General features: G+C 49.8%; 2 protein-coding genes across 3 annotated transcripts; both read right to left on the bottom strand.

The window, feature by feature from the left end:
- Positions 1 to 894: 894 nt before the first annotated feature.
- kcnk3b (potassium channel, subfamily K, member 3b) lies at positions 895 to 3,805 on the bottom strand. Its single transcript, XM_056589777.1, has 3 exons — positions 3,523 to 3,805; positions 1,364 to 1,991; positions 895 to 1,249 (listed from the first exon to the last, which is right to left on the bottom strand). The coding sequence occupies exons 1-3, from the start codon at positions 3,803 to 3,805 to the stop codon at positions 895 to 897; spliced, it is 1,266 nt and encodes a 421-aa protein (XP_056445752.1).
- Positions 3,806 to 4,541: 736 nt separating this feature from the next.
- ezra (ezrin a) lies at positions 4,542 to 21,296 on the bottom strand. 2 transcript variants are annotated; one of them, XM_056590835.1, is made up of 13 exons: positions 21,144 to 21,296; positions 17,360 to 17,443; positions 14,849 to 14,944; positions 14,177 to 14,451; positions 13,217 to 13,300; positions 12,645 to 12,791; positions 11,272 to 11,368; positions 10,312 to 10,475; positions 9,734 to 9,864; positions 8,505 to 8,665; positions 7,763 to 7,855; positions 6,984 to 7,310; positions 4,542 to 5,505 (listed from the first exon to the last, which is right to left on the bottom strand). In XM_056590835.1, exons 1-13 carry the CDS (start codon positions 21,153 to 21,155, stop codon positions 5,341 to 5,343), a joined length of 1,836 nt encoding a protein of 611 aa, XP_056446810.1. In that variant the 5' UTR covers positions 21,156 to 21,296; the 3' UTR covers positions 4,542 to 5,340. The 2 variants fall into 2 exon arrangements, with proteins under 2 accessions (XP_056446810.1, XP_056446809.1); XM_056590834.1 differs by lacking the exon at positions 21,144 to 21,296 and having other exon boundaries at positions 17,360 to 17,458.
- Positions 21,297 to 21,447: the final 151 nt, after the last annotated feature.

Here is a 21,447-nt window from a genome sequence, read left to right as displayed (position 1 = left end):
ATCTGGCCCTCACTTCAGCCTCAACCGCTCGACCTGCGCCACCTCAGAACAGCTGGTCAGGAGTCCACAGCTGTTTCGACGACCAGCTGAGAGGTTACGTTAACAGCAACCGCGGATTGTTTCCAGTTTGCCATAAATTGCTCTCCGATCCGCCCGGCACGCGTGTTGGCAGCGGGGGGGGCGGTTGTCTGCGAGACAGGATTAATATTTACTTATGTGGTCTGGCAGATGGTGACGTCTCCTCAGGTGAATCTGACAGGTAAGCTAATGAGCCGACCAGAGGTTCCAGCACACCTGGTGCTCTCCCGCGTACCTGTGCCCTGTGTGCACCGCGTGTGTGTAATTAGATACATGGCTGCGTGTAGAGGATGTGTGCCTGCGTGTGTGTGTGGGTGTGTTTGCATGTGTATGTGTGTATGGGGAGAATGTGTGCAAAGGCACATGCGTGCAAAGGTGTGTGGGAGTGCAAGTGTGACACAGAGAGAGAGAGAGAGAGAGAGAGAGAAAGAGAGGGAGAGCGAACGTGTTGCTGTGTCTGTGGTTGTGTGTTGATGTGTGTGTGTGTGTCTGCGTACGTGCGTGAACGCATGCGCCGGAGAGAGTCGGCCTAACGAACCAACACATGATTCATTCCCGGCTGTCACACACCGACTCCTCTGTCAATAAGAACCACATGCTAAGCTGCTAGCTGCTAGCTGCCAGCAGCCTCTCCCCCCACCCCTCTGCGAGCGTGTCACAGGCGTCGCATGCCGTCCCCGGGGGACGGGGGGGGGCGGGGGTGGGGGCGGCCCGGCTCCACGCACGTCCACGTGCTGCTGAGCGGTGGGCAGGGCCCGCCTGTCGGACCCCGGGTAACGCTCCCGGTCCCGCCGTCCGTCCGTCCGTCCGTCCGTCCTACACCGAGCTGCGTCGCTGACACCCCCTGAAGGGCGAGAACATGTGGAGCCCCCCGGCGGCGACGGAGCCGACCGTGGCGCAGTGCCGGGGGCCGCACACGCACCCCGCCGTGTCCGCCTCCGGGTCGGGGTACGCCGGATACCCCGGGTAACCAAGGTAACCCGCGGAGCACGGGTCCGGGCGGATCCGCGGCGGCGGGCGCCGGTCGGCCTTGAGGTAGGGGTCGGAGAAGGACAGGTCGTCGCCGGGGGACGTGGGCCCCGGCCCCAGACCGCGCGGGCGCCGGTCGCCGCGGTACCAAAGGCACGAGCAGATGGTCTGGAAGTGGAGGACCTCCGTGTAGCCGCGGCGGCGGCGGCGGCGCGGGGGCGGGGCCCGCGCCAGGCCAGCCTCCTCCTCCTCCCGGCGCCCGGGCTTGGCGAACGAGGAGGAGGAGGAGGAGAAGGAGGAGGAGCCGGGGGAGGTCACGGTGGCGGCCGCGTTAGCGTCGTTAGCGGCGGCGGCGTTAGCGTTCGCGGGCGAGGGCACGAGCTGCGCCAGCTCTCCCCGCGGCCCGGCCAGCCGGGCATCGCGGTGCCGGGCATCGTGGCGCCGCCGCTGCGCGTCCCGCCGCTCGTCCTCACTGTTCATGGTGAGGAAGCGGAGGACCACCAGGTTGAGGAAGGCGCCCACCACCGTCAGCCCCAGCAGGATGTAGACGAAGCAGAAGGCCACGTAGCGCGGGTGGTTCTGCAGCGCCTGGTCCTTCTGCAGTGCCACGTAGTCGCCGAAGCCGATGGTGGTCAGCGTGATGAAGCAGTAGTAGAAGGCGTGCAGGAAGCTCCAGCCCTCGCTGCGGGAGAAGGCGGCGGCGCCCAGGCAGAGCGTGCCCAGGCAGGAGACGAAGCCCACCGCCACCATGTTGGCCATGGAGACGCGGGCGCGGTCCGGCGGGCGGAGGCGGAGCTTGACGCGGTGCAGCAGGTGACGCACCAGCGTGTTGATGCGCTCGCCCAGGCTCTGGAACATGACCAGCGTCAGGGGGATGCCCAGCAGGGCGTAGAACATGCAGAACACCTTCCCCGAGTCGGTGCTGGGGGCCGCGTGACCGTAGCCTGCACACACACACACACACACACACACACACATGGGGGTAAGTACACATGTAACACACACACACACACGCACGCACGCACGCACGCACGCACGCACGCACGCACGCACGCACGCACGCACGCACGCACGCACGCACGCACGCACGCACGCACACACACACACACACACACACACACACACACACACACACACACACACACACACACACACACACACACACACACACACACACACACACACAGGGGTAAGTACACAAGTAGGAATACACACACAAACACACATGAATAAATATATACATATATAAATACATACACACACATGTATATATAAATACACACACACAGAAACAGAAACAAACACATGTACATATAAATACATACACACACACATACACACACACACACACACACACACACACACACACACACATTTGTATATACACATATATAAATACATACACACACATATAAATTCACACACACACACACACACACACACACACACACACACACACACACACACACACACACACACACACACATATGTATAAATATACACATGTATAAATACATACACATCTATAAATACATACACACACATGTATTTATATATAAATATAAACACACATATATATATATATATATATATATATATATATATATATATATATATATATATATATATACATACAGTATACGCTGAAACACCCACAGCATACAGGTTATTTATATCTCTGTTAACAGATGCACATCGGTGCTCCAGGTTGGTGGCCACAATTAAACACTCACACACACACACACACACACACACACACACACACACACACACACACACACACACACACACACACACACACACACACACACACACACTTCACACCCACGCACACACCCACACAAACCACACAAAAACACCACCCCAACACACACTACACTCACACACCAGATACACACCCAAACACACAACCACACCCACAAACACCCCACACACTCACCCACACACACAAACATCCCACACACTCACCCACACACACAAACATCCCACACACTCACTCAAGCACACATACCACATTAACACTCACACACACAGAAACATATGTGTGGCACACGCACGCACACACACACACACACACACACACACACACACACACACACACACACACACACACACACACACACACACACACACACACACACACACACACACACACACACACACACACGCAAACATATATAACGCATACACACCCACCTATCTACAATTTATAAACATATTGTTACGAGGTGATAATTATAATATATTTGTCAGTTGTTTTGAAATAACTGATAGTAGGTTCAAAGCACTTCTATCATCTTCCTTGTGAAGCTATTAAACCGAACGAGGCTCAATCCCAATAATGACCCCCAAAGGTGAACAAATCCGACCATAGTGCTCCATCATCATCTCCATACCGGGTGACCTGTCACCTGCAATAGTGTAACTATTAGAAATGACGCATTCAATCCACCTCAAGCTTCACCTTGTCCTTACCTATGGTCGTGATCACAGTGATGGCGAAATAAAAGGAGCCCGCGAACTTCCACTGCACACCCGCCTTGTGGGGCTTCAGCTGCAGCACCACGAGCTCGAGCTCCTCGAAGTTCGCCCGGCTCAGGTTGAACCGGCGGAGGAGCTCGTTTCTCCGGGCGTCCAGCCGCCGCTTCTGGCTCCTCTCGTGGCGGGACTCGAGCGTGTCGAACACGGCGGCGCCGACCACCAGGTAGGTCAGGATGCTGACGATGAGCGCGAGGGTCCTGGCGTTCTGCCGCTTCATCCTGCGCGCGTCAGAACAGAGACCCCGACCGACCCCCGCTCTCTCCGCGCGCGAGTAGAGAACTGAGCCGCCTCGACGCGACCCGCTGATTGGCAGGGGGTGTGAGGCTGGGGGGGGGGGAGAGTGAGGGTGGGAGGGGGATAGAAAGAACAAACAAACCGGGGATCCCACGCGCAGCCTGTACTCGGAATAAGACGCGCTCGCGCCGCGGGGACCGTGAGCAGTATCCTCAGCACCCCGCACCCCCCCCCCCCCCCCCCCCCCCCGCCACGCAGTGGGGCGCGGACCTTATTTGGACGATTTGTCACCACCGGCGTGTACTTGGAAGGCAAGAGCGAAGAGAAAATAAACGTGGACTAAATAGATTCACTCCGGAGAAGAGAAAAGTGATGACGACCCAGCACCTGAACTATTACGAAAAGACTTGAAGTATTATCCCCCCCAAAAAAGTGAAGGAAATCAGAGCAGAGAGAGCTGGAGACCCGGGAGGCCGAGGCACAGGGGTGCTGCATCCTGTTAGGGAGAGACACTGACGGGCGGCCCCCGGCGTGTTTAAACACCTTCAACCCCACCCGGTTCCCAAGTCGTCCAGCAACATCATTTACTAAACCAACCGTCGAATGGGAGTCAATACTGAGAGATCAGATAACAAATGCTTTCTCTAGTCTTGGCCCCTCTTCCAGTGAAGGATATTGATCAATATCGGGAAATGGGTGGACATTGACAGACAGACTATTCAAATATATATTAGAATTCCTTTTTATTAACGCACTGGGATCGGACAGACAATATGTGAAGAATTATGGACTCATTCTGGAGCGGTGGTCAGTGAGTAACCATCTGGCGAGCCATAAAAGTGACGGGAACAAACATGTAGTTCCGGATAAGAGAGAAGAAGAGGAAATAAAGTTTCGAAAAAAAGAATGGCACCCGTCCATAAACGTCACTATTTATTCAATCAATGCAGGCAAACACACAGAGTGATGAGCGGCGGGAGCGAGCGAGCCAGGGTGGACGATTGTTGGCAGCGTTTCCCCGTATCATTAAAAGCACATCTTTAAGGCAGTCGGGGTCGCAGTAAAACTACATTTCCCAGTGCTAATCTATTGCCTCAGGGCGCACGCATTACGCAGCAGACATCGTTCATTAAGTTCAGACCAAAGAGTTCATTAAACATTATCCAACTTGACTTTGGATAAAAAAAAAAGAAGACATACACTAATTGGTTTTATTTCTATAGTGGCGAAGGAACAAAGAGAAATTACATATCTTGAAACAACAAAAACCTTTTTTTTTTTATCTTCTAAGTCAATATTTCCTTAGTCTTCAAAAAAGGTCATGCAAATTAAACCAAATACATCTACCGCAGTGCCCTCGGGCCAGAACCTCACGCCCGCTTCAACCCCCGCTTCTCCTTTCTCCGCTGGGATGAGGGTCCCAGGTGTTTGGGTGGGGGTGTGGGTGGTGGGTGTGGGTGTTGGTGTGGGTGTGGGTGGGGGTGAATGATTCATAAGAGAGGGGGCTGGGTGGCGTCTCTACAAGGCCTCAAACTCGTCCACCCTCTGCTTTGTGTTGCCCATGCGGATCTGCCGCAGCGTCTTGTACTTGTCCCGGCCCTCGCGCTGGTTCTCCGAGTGGAGGAGGTCGTTGCTGGTCTTCTTGGAGTCGTCGCGGGCGTGGGCCAGCTCTGAGCTGAGCGCCTGCAGACACAGTGATGGGGGGGTGTCGTGGTTAGTTGGGTTAAAACCATAGCGTTTACAGAGCGCTTTTCTAACCAGTGGCCACTCAAAGATCTTTACAACGTTGCCTAACATTCACCCATTCATGCACACATCCACACACCGACGGCGGAGTCAGCCATTGCAAGGCGACAGCCAGCTCGTCGGGAGCTGTTAGGGTGAGGCGACTTTGCCCAGGTAAACCGCGACACTCTACTAGGAGGAGCAGGGGATCGAACTAGCAACCTTCCGGTATCCAGCCAGTGCTTGTTCAAACCCGTTTCTGTTATCAAACACACAACTTGTCAACGGGCACATAAGGTGCCACTGTAGTGTTTCCTTGAGTCTATATACTGTGAAACATCAAGGAGCATGAACATGTGAACTGACAGACACCTGTCAATCCACCCAGCAGAGGGGTTCCTTTCTCTGGCCTCCAGCAGTCGTACTCAGCCATGACACAACTCCACGGGGGAGAGGCCACAGAGCCTGGGCCGGACACCGATACCTGGAAAGGCTGATGAGACGACTGTTTACCGAGCTCCTGAGTCCAGCCTTAGGTTACGCCGTGGGAAAGACGGTAAAACCAATTCTGGTTCTGACGCCCAGTCTACTTTGTCCCTTGAAAGAGGTCCTGTCATCAGGCTCGCAAACAGCCATCCCACCTGGGGGTTAACCAGGCCATGTTGACCTCCAGGCAGGAATACTCTGTGATGACTCCTACTGGGTGACTGGTTACCTGGCCTCTATAGTGACTCCTGTAGGGTGACTGTTACCCAGGCCTCTGTAGTGACTCCTACATGGTGACTGTTTACCAGGCCTCTGTTATGACTGTTTACCAGGCCTGTTATGACTCCTATAGGTTGACTGTTTACCAGGCCTCTGTTATGACTGTTTACCAGGCCTGTTATGACTCCTATAGGTTGACTGTTTACCAGGCCTCTGTTATGACTGTTTACCAGGCCTGTTATGACTCCTACATGGTGACTGTTTACCAGGCCTCTGTTATGACTGTTTACCAGGCCTCTGTTATGACTGTTTACCAGGCCTGTTATGACTCCTACATGGTGACTGTTTACCAGGCCTCTGTTATGACTGTTTACCAGGCCTCTGTTATGACTGATTACCAGGCCTCTGCTATGACTGTTTACCAGGCCTGTTATGACTCTTATAGGTTGACTGATTACCAGGCCTCTGTTATGACTGTTTACCAGGCCTCTGTTATGACTGTTAACAGGCCTGTTATGACTCCTATAGGGTGACTGTTTATCAGGCCTCTGTTATGACTGTTTACCAGGCCTGTTATGACTCCTATAGGGTGACTATTACCCGGGCTCTGAGCCCAATCTGACCCCCCATAAAGGGGACCCCCGTGTAGGGGTGAACCCCCATAAAGGGGACCCCCGTGTAGGGGCACGGCAGCCCGGCCCCCTGGAGGCGACCCCCCCCCCCAGCCTCACCTGCAGCTGTCTCTGCAGCCGCTCGTTCTTGTCGGCCTCGGTGAGGCGCTCCTCCTCGCGCCGGTGATCGGCGTTCTCCTGCGGCTGCAGCTCGGCGCTGTAGCTGCTGTTCTCCTCGTTGTGCCCCTCGTGGTCGCTCTCGCTGCCCGAGGAGGAAGAGGAGGAGGAGGAGGAGGAGGAGGAGGAGTGGTGGGATGCGGGGGCCGGTGGGGGGTAGGCGAGGGCCACGGGGGCCACGGGGGCCACGGGGGCCAGGACGGTGGGGGAGGTCATCACGGAGTGCAGCTCCTCCTTGGTCCTGCAGAGGTCCTCCTCGACCGCCCTCGCCTGGGGAGGAGCAGAGGAGGAGTTAGTGACTCCTCGTCCGTCCATTCACTGGACATGAGTGTAATAAAAGGGTTTCTTGTTCTACTTGTTGGGTCGTTTCCCTTGTTTGAATTCAAATTGCCGTCATGTACGAAAAGTTCGGTATAAATAAAGTTTTATTAAAAGCGCGCCCTTATCACCAGATGAACCTATACTTCGGATCAGCAGAAGATCCTAACCGCTCAAAGTTTCAGTGAGCAGCGGTGTGTGTGCGTGTGTCTGTGTGCGTGCGTGCGCGTGCGTGCGTCCGTGTGTGTAAGTGTGTGTGTCAGTGCGTGTGCCCGTCTGTGTGGCTGTGTGTGTGTGTGTGTGTTTATGTACGCATGCATGCATGCTGTCATGCCCTGTGACCGAGCAATGCGACGGGGCGTGTCTGGAGCCCACGTCCGGCCCGCGCCGCCCCGGCTCCTCACCTTGTTCTGCCAGGAGTCCGCCTCCTCCTCTTTGGTCCGCTTGGCCTCCTCCAAGATGGCGATTTTAGCGCTGAACTCCGCCAGCTCTGCGGACTTTGGGGGGGAGAGACGGAGATGGTTCAAAGTCGGCCATGGACACGTGGACCTACAGTACATCCCCAGGTGAGCACCCACTGCGGCGCTAATGTAAGGAACACATCTGCCTCCTGTAGGGCGGCGTACTGTATTTACACGGGATTATTAACGGGACATTTTAGAGCCGCCGCTAATAAAGGTAGCGTGGAGCGTAGGCCTACGTCCGGCTGTTGTCGTTAAACCCTCGTGTCCCACAAACAAGTCACAGTTCAGCTTCAGCCACAGTACTGATGTGGTAGTATTATGGTATGTCTGATACCATGGTCTGTAGTATAGATGGAGGATGGTAATCTACAGATTCTGGTCCAGTTAATCGGTACTGTATTGCTATGCCTCGTCACATATTACAATACAGTACCTCCATCACTGTCTCCTCCTCCATCCCCACCACCTCCTGCCTCCACGAGCCTCGACCACCACCACCTCCTCCACCACCACCACCACCTATCTCCAGCACCACCCCCTTACCCCCTACCCCTAATCCCACTCATCGAGCACCTCCAACACCATCACCGCCTCCCATCACCTCCTCCGCCACCCTACCTCCACCAGACCTCCTCCACCTCCTCCTCCACCTCCCCCCCCCCCCCCCCCCCCCTCTTCTCACCAGCTGCTCCTGGCTGTTCATCTGGTCCGCCGCCTGACGGAGGAGCTCCTCCTTGGCGATGATGGCCTCCATGCGCTCCGTCTCCAGACGCGCCGCCTCCTGCTCCACCCTCCTCCGCTCCTCCTCCAGCCGCAGGCCCCGCTCCAGCTGCTCCTGGAGGTCTGGGGGGGGAGGAGGAGGAGGAGGAGGAGGAGGAGGTCAGAGCACAGCCTCTCCAGAGGGGACACACCGATCACCCCCGCCACCTGGGGCCTCCTCTGGGGTTGGGTGGGGGGCTAGAGGTTCTGGGGCCCCAGGGGCCTCTACTGGGGGGACACACCTGTCCACCCAGCCACCTGGGGCCTCCTCTGGGGTCGGGTGGGGGGCTAGAGGTTCTGGGGCCCCAGGGGCTCAACATGGGGTCTGGAGCCTTTTGGGCCCTTTATGCTTAAGTAAGGACCTCTGGTAAATGGAGTAGATCAACAGTACTGTACAACTTAAACAAAAAAAATAATATAATATAATGTAAATATGTAATTAATTAAGGGCCTAGTTACAGAGGTCCTTACACTTAGGGTTCAAAACTCTTCCAAAGATGGCTCTGCTTCGTGATACATTGTTTAGCCGTTAATGTTAGCATCCCTGTGAACGTACGCTGATGGCATCACAAGTGGTTGGTCTAAGTTTCTGGTTCAGTCGTTAAGTTGTAGTAATATTCACGGCCTCGGGGTCTCGACCACATTGGCAATTCGTCTTTTTTCTTCTTAATTAATCAGTATGGGGCGATTCATTAATTCAACACCTCACCAGCAGAGGGAGCCACCTCCCACTGGGTTTGGTTTGGGTTGATTGTTTTCTCTCGTTCAGTGACTTTTTTGATGATGATGATGATGATGATGATGATGATGATGATGATGATGATAAAATCCCTGATATGGTCATTACTGATTAACTTGTCAGCAAGTACGTTGCATCATCCTTAAAGTGGGCAATTAATTAGTGATTTTATTGGATTATTTTTGCTTTATGATAAGAGTGAGATAGACTGTATTGGAGATAGAGGGGGGGGGACATGCGGCAAATGACCACGGGGAGGAATCAAACCCGGGTCGCTGCGATCAGGACTGAGCCTTAATGGCACACGCTCCACCCGGTAAGCCACCGGGTAGAGGGCAGAGTTTGAACCAAAAATTAACAGTCGAGTCATAGTTAGTATGGATAGTCGTGTCGGCCTTTTGGTGCGTCCTGACCTCGCTCGGCCTTCTTCGTGGTCTCCTCGTACTGCAACAGCCGGATCATCAGGTCGCGCTTCTCCCTCTCCATCTCCGCCTTCTCCTTCTCGATGGCCGCCCGCTTCCTCTTCTCCCCCTCCAGATTGTCTCTGCGGAACCCAACATGGATGTTCACCTTCGCGGCGTGGACGCCCCATGATGCATATCTTCCAACCCTCCCTGAGATTCTTACACCGAGAGTGTGTTTGTGTGTTTGTTTGTGAGTTTGCTTGTTTGCTTGTTTTACTGTCGGTGTGTTTGTGTGTTTGTTTGTGTGTTTTTGTGTTTGTTTGTTTGTTAGTTAGTTTGCTGGCCTGTTTGTTTGTGCGTTCATTTCTTTGTGTTTCTGTGTGTGCGTGTGCGTGTGTGTGTGTGTGTGTGTGTGTGTGTGTGTGTGTGTGTTTGCCTGTTTGTGTGTTCATTTATTTGTGTTTCTGTGTGTGCGTGTGTGTGTGTGTGTGTGTGTGTTTGCCTGGTTGTGTGTTAATTTATTTGCCTGTTTGCCTGTTTGTTTGTGTGTCTGTGTGTTTGAGTGGGTTTTTCTGTGTGTGGCCCACCTCTCGATCTTCTTCTGCAGCTTCTCCTCGTTGGCCTGGGCCTTCATCTGCTGCACCTCGATGGTGTCGGGCTTGCGGCGGCGCATGTACAGCTCGTGGTTCCCCATGCACAGCTGCAGGATGCAGCGGTTCACGCGCAGACGCGGCGCGTAGAACACAAAGTCCTGTGCGCAACACATCCGTCACACACCGACTCGTAACGTGGAATTACATCGTCATTCACATTTACATTGAGTCCAAAGTGACTTAAAATAAGTACATTTGCCAGAAGAAAGAGAATCATTATATCGCTGTCGGTACAGTCAGTAAGGATGTTCATAGAACCAAGTGCCGCGCACTAACAATCACTAGGTTAGCCCTTTATCAATAGACAACAAAGATAGCTAGAATAAGATGCTACAACATGCTAAGTTCTATTTTTAAGTGCCAGGACGTACAACATACTATAAACATGAGTAAACTATCAGTAACATTTATGATATTGATAACTATACGATATTAGTCCATGATTTTCATCGCTTATCCCTTTACCATTTATTTATTATTCGATGGCAGGAGGTAAATAAAGATACCAACGCAAGTCCTATAAAAATAGAGTACAACATGTTTGCACGTGGGTCGAATTCGAACCTGTGAAGCGCTTCAAGTGACTATAAAGTATATGTGATAACAGTGAGGTGAGGGGGGGGGGGGGGGGGGCATGGATGTGAGCACTTGTGCTCAAGAGCATCTGGTCACATATTTTGCTGGTTTGAAATTAGTAGGCGTATTATTATATTTTTTATCGTGATTACTCGAATAACCGGCAAAACACTTAGAAATTCACATTCTTCGCACAAAAGTCTGCTCAAACAAAGGCACGACACACGTTTATAATTGTTATACATTGTTTCGTAGACCTGACAGTGAACACTGTGCATCACTGTCCTTCAGTTCAGAGGAGCACTACCGGACACTCACCGGCGCTTTCTTGTCGATGGGCTTGATGATGAACTTCTTGTCGTTGAAGGAGATGTTGCGGATTTCGCTCCAGGGGAAACCGATCTTAGGAGTGAGCCTGGGGGAAAGAGCAGAATTGAATGGTTCAAAGAGAGTTTTTAATGGTTTTTAATGGTTTTAAGAGAGTTTTTAATGGTTTTAACAGAGGTTTTTTTAAGAGAGCCCTAAATTGTTTTTGTATTGGAGCAGATAGTTAGTGCAAATATATATATATATATATATATATATATATATATATATATATAGATATAGATATAGATATAGATATAGATATATAGATACACACAGAGTCCAGGGCTCATCTTTCAAATCCTGATAGTAAAGACACCAAAAATTACTAAAGGTTAACACATGGACAAGACATGACAAGCATTGAAATTAATACAACATAACAGTTAATGCAAATAGGAAAACTACAAAAACCCAAAACAGAGAATAAAAATCAAGACAAATAAACGCATTAAGAAATAAGACCTCTGTCCCTCGACTCAATAGGCAAACATTATTTAAATTGCTATCAGTGTGATGTCAAAACACACTTGGACACAACTGGGCCAATGAACTCTGTGAACACAAACCATTGGTCTGGCGGTCAAACGTGCTGGGAGGGGGGGGGAGGGTTAGGCTGGGGTTAGTGACCTCAGTCACACAGACACACACACACACACACACGTCACACACACACGCACACACACACAGACACACCTAATGTCCTACCCACTGTAAACCGTGTGTGAACTCCAGCCAAAGCTGTTGGAAGTTAGTCTGATTTCCATAGAGGGAAATCACCAGACACAGTTGTACCTCGTAGCCCTAAATTATGAGTCTGCGTGTTATGAACCAGGGTAGTAGTCTTATCTTCTTCTGACGCTACTTCAGACCACTACCTGCAATCTGATGTCCATGTTGAACTACCGGATCCCACCACCAGGGGGGACATCGTTTATATAGGCTCCTTTCCTTTGGGGATCACGTGCCTTCCTTTATACATTTATAAAGTCCTTGATAACATTTATAAGGTCCTTTATGACGTTTATAAGGTCCTTTCCTTGGAACATGGGCTTGGTCAGCTGGGGGTGTTGACTGTTGCTCATTTTTCGAGGCAAACGAAATTGAGGATGGCACTATCAAAGGGCATCGCATGACACTAAAACACCAAGGGGAAGCAGCTCTTTGACCAGGTCAGTACCCTAACCCTGACCCCTGAACCACCCAAACACCAAGGGGAAGCAGCTCTTTCACCTCACTAAGCAATTTTAGCTAACAAGGCCGATGAGGTTAAGAGGTCCCGAGGGTCCTCTACGTCCTGGAGGTGAGGCGGCGCGGGGACTCACTTGTCGTCCTTGCCGTAGATGTTGAGGCCCAGGGCGTCCACGCCTAGCCACAGGTCCGTGCTCTTCCTGTTCTTGATCTCGAAGAAGTTGACGCCGTACATCTCCAGGTCCTGGGCGATCTTCAGGTACTCCAGCACTGCGTCCTCTCTGTGGGCCACACGCTCGGCAGTTAGGTCGGCCATTTTAGGCCATTTATTGACATTTATCAACACTACATAACACTAGATAAAAGTTTAAACACTTTAAAACAGTTATTCTATTGTATTGTGGCCTATTCTAAATTAATTTGTTTTTAAATAATCTTTTCATTGAATATGGCAATCATAATAGTGGGTAAACTGGAGGACAGTGAAGCACTAACAATTGTTACTGTTTAGTACTATTTTTAAGCGCAACGACATACAACACACAATAGATGCGTAAATTAACTGCCATGACGTACAACATACAATAAGGGCGTACATTAAGTGCCAGGACGTACAACATACAATAAGGGCGTACATTAAGTGCCAGGACGTACAACATACAGCAAGTTTGTCAGAGCAAGTGGAGCGGATTCCAGGTGAACTCACTTGACCATGGAGCCGTGCTCGTTGTGCCAGGTCTGCACCCGCTCCTCCCACTGGTCCTTGGACATCTTGTGTTGGTCCAGAACCCTGGGCAGCAGAGACAGAGGGTGGCCGGGTTAGCTAAGGCCGCGCTTCTCAAATAGGGGTACGCGTACCACTAGTGGTACTTTGGAGTACTGCAGGGGCTACTCAGAAAATGTTTCAAGAAAAATAACTAGAATTTTATTTTCACCCTGAGCAAGTTTAAATTCTGAAAGCTACACAATAGAAAATCGAGAAAACTGACAAGTGGTTAAAACATAAATCTGAAAAGAAGGAGAAAGGAGAATCTGTCGTAAGTTTCATGAAAGACTTTTTTTCTCCCAAAAGTCTTTTGCGCCGTTGAAGGGGGTACTCTGCCAAAAAGGCTAAGGGATTCATTGGGTATGTAAACAAGCTAGCAAGCCAACTTAAACACTGAATGCGACTAGCTTAACAGAACTGTGTGTTTTGTGCTTAAACAATCAATGAAACATTGAGATTGGTGGGTAAGATACGGCTAAAAAATATTGATTAAATTGCCTATTGTATGACTATGTACAGCCATGGGCATTCTCATTAAATAGTCAGTAAATACAGATGCAAATTTGTGGGTTTTGTTGCCAACTAAAGCTCGGAAAAAGAGACCAAATCTTGTTTTGACCTAAATTGGCTCCTGATTAGAAGTTATTCATTCCTAATTGATCATTAATGTATTCACCCTTCATCATTTATTAATTTACCCTTCATTATCATTGACATTGGCATGATACAGTGTGACATTCCGTACCACTGAGATAACATGTATAATGTGTGTGTGTGTGTGTGTGTGTGTGCGTGCGTGCGTGCGTGCGTGCGTGCGTGCGTGCGTGCGTGCGTGCGTGCGTGCGTGCGTGCGTGCGTGCGTGCGTGCGTGCGTGCGTGCGTGCGTGCGTGCGTGCGTACCTCTTGGGCAGCAGCCGGTCTCCGGACAGGTAGCCGCGCTCGTGAACATGCTTGTTGTAGTCTCCGAACTTGGCCTGGACGGCGTAGGAGGCGAGCAGCACGGCCGACTCCGGGGGGCAGTAGATCTCGTCGCCCAGGATCAGATCCTTCACCTGCAGGAAGAAGAGCTTCTGGGTCACGTCCTGGATCAGCTCGTCAGCCACATCCTCCGGGTAGAACTTGGCCCGGAACTTGAACAGCAGGGGGGACTCCTTCCTCACATCCTGGGCCGTCACCTGGGCGGGGGGGGGGGGGGGGGTAGGGGGGAGACGCAGAGGACGTGAGAATGTGTAATGAATGAACTAGGAACACAGCAGTGTGAGCGTGAAGAGATGGAGGCACGACCCTCCGAGAAGCACTCAGCTTAGCATAGCATTGTGTAGCTCATCGTAGCTTAGCATAGCATTGTGTAGCTCAGCGTGGCTTTGTAGAAGTATGTTCAATTCGAAATATGGAAAAATTTTAATTAGACAAAGAAATGCAATTTATTATTCTCCTCAAAAGAATAATTATTATAAATTGACTTAGAAAACGAATTATTTTACGCGTAAAACTCCTTCCGTGAAAGCATAAAACTGATTTTGGGCAGGACCAGTTCATTCAGTCATCTGTGCGAGTCCTTGCTCTGTTTACCTTCTTGTCAAACTTGAGCCAGGACTGGAAGCCTTTGTTGTCCAGATACTGCAGGCCGAAGTACCAGATCTCCCTCAGGCCGATGGTCCTGGCCACCTTGGACACAGAGAACACAGATCCAGCCATTACACAGTCTCATCATCTAACAAGTGCGGTCTGATCTGGAATCTCACTGTTCGGAACTCTACAATCACAGCCTGATCTGTCTTTAAATCATAGTCCAATCAGTAATCTAACAATCACATTGTGATCTGAAATCTTACTGTTCTGAAATCTACCATCACTGTCTGATCTAGGATCTTAAAATCAGTCTAATGAGTAATCTAACGATTCACCTGTTCTGAAATCTGCAATCACTGTCTGCTCCAGGATCTTAAAATCAGTCTAATGAGTTATCTAATGATTGTCCTGTTCTGAAATCTACAATCAATGTGTGATCTAGGATCTGTGATAAAATCACAGTTTAATGCTATAAGCACAGCATCATCTGTCATAATACGCTCACAATCTAATCGGTCACTGAACCATCTGGCCTCAATGTCTTATCTTAGATTATACTGTTGTTGTTTGAGCCTATATAGCAGTTCTGTCGTTCTAAATATCTCCACTAGAGGTTTCCCTACATGATCTGGTTTGGCTCGTCATAGGGTCAGTGAATCACCAGAGTGTTTTACCCTGTGTATTCAGCAGTCACGACATATCTGTGTCACATGCGTGTATAGCTGTTTGACTTTTCAGATAAATAAATCCCTTCAGTTCGATGAAACACGGTGTACTGATTCAGAAATGCAGATTGTGGTTTGAAAGGGATAATAAAAAACTTTTCTCGACAACAAGCCATGTCACTGGTAGGTCAAGCAAACAATGATTTTCTGGGGGAAATGCCAACCTGGAAGCTATCGCTAACTCTACACAGACAGACGGTCCGAACAGAGGCTTTTCTCAGAGTAGAGTCATTGGACCAGCACAGGTGTGGCTCGTAGCACTAACTATGGGTCTGCTACCTTTACATTCGAAGGCTCACGTAGTGGACTCGTCTTTGCTCGTTAAGTCTTCCTAAACCACCGGGGAACACAATCTACTAATCCATGTGAAAGTGATAAGATAAAGCATGTGAACTAGGGAGACATCTAGCAGAAGGACTCTCCTATCGCCCTACTTTCCTCTCCACTTTGCCCTTTTATATAAAACAAACTCATCTAAGGCCTGTTTACAGTTATGTTTCTATTTTTATGGATCTAATCTGCTGCGTTGATGTTTTTTCTATGGCTGCTGAAATGATTCTTCTCGATTACGAGAATAATTAAATATTGAAATGACGTGCCAATAATGTGTTGAAGCATATCCACAACTTGTGTGCAGGCACGTATCATTTTGCGGAATGGAAATTGGATTTGTGTCCTTCTTGGGACCCTCTGAGGGCTCCCGGCCCACAGATTGAGAACCCCCAATATAGTACGCAGTGAGAACTGGAGACGCAGTGAGACCTAGGGACGCTGGAGACGCAGTGAGACAAAAAGACGCAGTGAGACCTGGAGACACAGTGAGACCTAGAGATGCCGAGAGACCTAGAGACGCAGAGAGGCCTAGAGAGGCTGTTAGACCTAGAGACACAGTGAGACCTAGAGACACCAAGAGACGCAGTGAGACCAAAAGACGCAGTTAGACCTAGAGACACAGTGAGACCTAGAGACGCCGTGAGACCTAGAGACGCAGTGAGACCTAGTGACGCAGTGAGACCTAGAGACGCAGTGAGACCTAGTGACGCAGTGAGACCTAGTGACGCAGTGAGACCTAGAGACGCAGTGAGACCTAGAGACGCAGTGAGACCTAGTGACGCAGTGAGACCTAGAGACGCAGTGAGACCTAGTGACGCAGTGAGACCTAGTGACACAGTGAGACCTAGAGACGCAGTGAGACCTAGAGACGCAGTGAGACGTAGTGAGACCTAGAGACGCCGTGAGACCTAGAGACGCAGAGAGGTCTAGAGAGGCTGTTAGACCTGGAGATGCAGTTAGACCTAGTGACGCAGTGAGACCTGGAGCCGCAGTGAGACCTAGAGACGCAGTCAGACCTCCTCTCCCGGTCACAGTGGAGGGTGTGTCTGCAGGATGAGTCAGGGAGGAATGTGTCCTGATCCCTGGGTATCGGAGGGTCGATAGCAGGGTGACTCAGAGGAAGCACCAGGGGAGTGTTATCAGGATCACAGGTTAGACCCACACCCATGAGCACTTGTTAGACTGTTACCCACACCCACCAGCACTGGATAGGTACTCTGGTTATGGGTTAGAAATGCTTCCGGGTGGTGTTTGGGTCGGTTCGGGGTCGGGTCAGGGTTAGGGTACTGAACGGTCAAAGAGCTGCTTCTCCTTGGTGTTTGGGTGGGTTAGGGGTTAAAGGGTCAGGGTTAGGGGTCAGGGTTAGGGTACTGACCCGGACAAAGAGCTGCTTCCCCGTGGTGTTTGGGTGGGTCAGGGGTTAGGGGTCGGGGGTCGGGGTTAGGGTACTGACCTGGTCAAAGAGCTGCTTCCCCGTGGTGTTTGGGTTGAAGGAGAACTCGAGCTCTGCGTCCATGGTGGTCACCCGGACGTTGATCTGCAGAACACACATCGCCTCTCTTTAGTCACATGACCTCCCAGCTAACACCTCCATAACAATGCGTTAAGTTAGGTTAGGTTATGCTATGCTATGTTATGCTAAGCTATGTTATGGCATGCTATGCTATGTTACGGTTTGCTAGTCAATGTTATGCTATGTTAGTAAATGTTATGCTGTTATTCAATGTAATGCTATGTTAGTCATTGTTATGCTATGTTATGCTATGCTATGCTATGCTATGTAATGTTAGGTAGGTAGAGACACTTAGGTAGGTAAGTGTTTTTCAGCGTCATGCAATACCAGCTGTGCATGAATTCGCATATGGACAGTCAGGAATCAAACTCCTAACATGGCGATATTGATGCGAAAACATACCAGTTGGACTACACAGGCTGTAAGAACTATATGTACTCATAAATGTCAGACAAAAAACGAAACATTCTAAAATCCTTGCATTTGCATTTTTTTTTAATGCTTTTTATTATAGAGTGATAGATAGAGAGGCCTGGGAAATAGAGGGGAAGACATAGAGCAAAGGACCACAGGCAGAAATCGATAAGGACTGAGCCCATATAGAGACTATATGCGCTCTACTCGGTGAGTTACCGGTGCACCCCAAAATCCTTCCATTTGTTGATGCAGGTCCTAGAACCTAACTTATATGATTGTCAACGGTTCTTGAATATGGCTTAAACAGTTCTCGGATATGTCACCAATGCATCTTAAACATTTCCTGAAACATTCTTCTTCAATTCTTCAACAAGCCCTAAAGGTTGTATAAAACATGTCTTAAATGGGACTTAAGCTTTTCCCAATTAAGTCTTAAAGGTGTTTTAATCCTAGCTAAGTGTTAATGCGGTCCATGAGTCCACGTTTCCCTGCTGCTATCTGGCCGGACTCTGGACTATCCTTGCCAAGGGGCTGCAAGGTTGCAAGACAGCAGATTACAATATAAAAATAGTGCCGCGCTGCCAAGTTTCCTCCGACCTGGCAGTTATATTATTCCCAGGCCCCCTAGCAACCAGCACAATGCTGAACAGCCCCTTAGCAACCGAGTCAAACACACCCAGGAGAATGCTTCTTTTACCTGTGCCACAATAAAAGCCCCCGCCCGAACACAATCGGTGTGATAATCATGCGATATTAAAAAATTGGCAATTGAATTCTATCTATCTTCTATCTATTCTACACTACAAAACAGATCAAATGGGACAACGAACACATGGTGTAGATGCGTAACTAATGGAGGAGAACGTTTCAACGGAAACGTGTGCTAAAAGACATCCTTCTCTTTTCAACAAAGGAAAATTCAGGTGTTAAACAATTGAACCCTGACCCCATTAAAGTGTTACCCAACTCTTTTATGAAGTGACTCTTTAGTGCACACCCGGCAAGTCGTAAAGATAAAGTCCTGAAACATCGGACCATCGTAACTCCAGCTCGACATTCCCTCACACAATGCCACCAAATCCGGCACAGAACTGCCAGGGGCTCAGAAAATGGCCGCCACCACCTCCACCATCGCCATAGCAACAACCTTTACATTTTGGTTTCCGCCTCAGGACATGTATGACTTGTGAATTTGGCAGTTACTCATTACCAACACAGAGAGCATAACTTCTCCTTCTTAATATTTTTGTTCCCTTGTTCGGCATTTTGTAGTGCAGTTTCCGCAGGAAGTGCTCGACACAAATAGAGTTTGAATGATTTGATTGACTTGTGCCACACGCGGTGGAATAACTGTCGGTACCCGTCATTTACGAAAACGTAACCAACTTTGGGTTAATGATTTCACTTTGAAACGCTGTCATCTGTTAGAGCACTCAGGCATGGAGACTAATATATGCACCCCCCCCCCCTCCACCCTCACCACCCAACCATACATCAGCCGGTGTTCTTAACCTGCTCTGTGTTTAGTTAGTTGCTATGTCAACAGTACAGGCCGTAGCGGGAAAATTACTCCAATCCTTTACCTTTCTGAATTATAAAGGAACTGTCCTCCATTCAGTGTACTATTGGAGTATTACTTTTAGTAGTTTGTGGTAAATGTGGTCCAGAAACAGTAGCACCAAGTTTCTGAAATAAAGTAGGTTCTTGCAAACCCTTACTTCAATTATTTATAGTATAATAGATAGATAAATACTTATACTTGTGGAGAAAAAGTATAACTCAAGTACAAACACCTCACATTGGTACATGACTCATGAGTATAAGTACTTGAGTACTTTCCTCCCCTGGCGAGTAAGGCCTGAGTACGTAGTGCATGTGCTGACCACGCAGCGGACGTCACTCTAAGGTGCGTGCAGCATACCCTACGTACCCTTGAAGGTACTCTGCATACTTAATCTCGAGCCACCCTGCGGGCTCCCTCAGACGTCAGTGGTAACCCTGCAGAGAATTCACCCTTCGATAAGAAAGTTCACCCTTGAGGTTCCGATAAGAGTGCAGAGATTCACTCTCGTTGCGTTGAGTCACGATCTAAATGAACCCTTGCAGAGTTGTATCCGATGTATCGCAGGGGAACTTCCCCACTTTTTTACCCTTGACCAAATGTTGAACGAGTCAACAAAAGACATCATAAAGTACATCAAACCATACAGCCATGAGTGGCCTGTGTGGAGAGTTATGAGCTCCACGCACAGCATCTCTCTGAGGTCCCTAACATAACTCCTAACTCTTAAATCCCCTTAAAACCTAACCCTAACCCCTAACACTTAAATTCCCTTAAAACCTAACACTAACCCTATCTCAAACCCTAACCCTACTGTACCCTAACCCTATCTCAAGCCCTAACCCCTACCCTAACCCTACTGTACCCTAACCCTATCTCAACCCTAACCCTACTGTACCCTAACCCTATCTCAACCCCCAATCCCACCCCTAACACCTAACCCCACTAAAGCCTAACCACCCTCTAAACCCCTAACCCCTAACCCTACTGTACCCTAACCCTATCTCAACCCCTAACCGTACTGTACCCTAACCCTATCTCAACCCCCAATCCCACCCCTAACACCTAACCCCACTGTAGCCAAACCCTATCTCCACCCCTAACCCCTACCCCTACTGTAGCCTGACCCGGTCCCAATACCAGGTGATCTCATGGGGGTTTAAAGTGCCCAGCAGGCCCATGCGCCCCTCTTTCCTCTGGTATTGTTGTACGATGTGATGCTACGATGGGACAGGGGTCAAACTGCAAACACCATCTGGTTAATGAGTAAATTCCAAGAGGGCTAGGTCCCTCTTGCAAGTTGCCACACAAGAATGCCACAATAAACCCTGACAAACATATTTGTTCTGTAGCTGTACACCTCATGGAATATTACAGAGTTCTGCAGTTGTTGATGTAGTTGAACTGAAGTCAGCGATCTGTGCCAACTGACTTTGGGTTGAACGGCAAATACCTTCAGACCTTTAGTGTCTCCATTCATTATGTCACGAGTCACGACGTCCTTGAAGATAAGTGGCTGGGTTCTTATGACTTGGTGTCAACAGAGCCAAGCAGAACACAGCTCTATCCAACACGGTACGAGCATCAAATCAAACATTGTCCCGTTACAAACACCAGACAGAAGACATAAGGGGGGGGACGTCATTAAACCATCGTCATGTCATTATGTCATCATTGTTTCACCTTACATAACTGCATTTAGTTTGAACTAAATCCCCCACGAGGAACCAAAGAAGAAGATCTTACTGTTTTAGGCATCTTGGCTTGGAGTGTTTTCAAACAGCTACAGTAGAAAGTTCTCTCAGAGCAGAGAGGAACGTGAGGGGCGACGCTGGGCGGTCTGCGAGCTACTGCACCTGACTGAGGGCTGGGGCTGACGTTGGCTCCCCCCCAGCAGCGGGGCTAGGCGGCTGGGCAGGGCTAACGTCCTTTGAACCCAGCTGGAGGTCAGTGACGTGGTGGTTGTCCCGCTCGCCCACGCACCCTCTGGTCCACGCCCCCTCCACCGGGGCGGGGGGGGGGGAGGCTCATCACAACGGAAGCAATGAAC

The sequence above is a fragment of the Gadus chalcogrammus genome, chromosome 5 (assembly GCF_026213295.1).
Source record: "Gadus chalcogrammus isolate NIFS_2021 chromosome 5, NIFS_Gcha_1.0, whole genome shotgun sequence".
Taxonomy (NCBI): Eukaryota; Metazoa; Chordata; class Actinopteri; order Gadiformes; family Gadidae; genus Gadus; species Gadus chalcogrammus.
This window is presented reverse-complemented; position numbering and strand designations above follow the sequence as displayed.

Coding starts and splice junctions, on each gene's coding strand:
- kcnk3b (XM_056589777.1), bottom strand. CDS start 3,805: ATGAAGCGGCAGAACGCCAGGACCCTCGCGCTCATCGTCAGCATCCTG. Junction 1,992..3,522: donor CACTGTGATCACGACCATAG/GTAAGGACAAGG, acceptor GTGTGTGTGCAG/GCTACGGTCACGCGGCCCCC. Junction 1,250..1,363: donor GCTAACGCGGCCGCCACCGT/GACCTCCCCCGG, acceptor GCGCCGCCGCCG/CCGCCGCGGCTACACGGAGG.
- ezra (XM_056590834.1), bottom strand. CDS start 17,458: ATGTGTGTTCTGCAGATCAACGTCCGGGTGACCACCATGGACGCAGAG. Junction 14,452..14,848: donor GGCTCAAGTTTGACAAGAAG/GTAAACAGAGCA, acceptor CCCCCCGCCCAG/GTGACGGCCCAGGATGTGAG. Junction 8,666..9,733: donor CACGAAGAAGGCCGAGCGAG/GTCAGGACGCAC, acceptor CTCCCCCCCCAG/ACCTCCAGGAGCAGCTGGAG.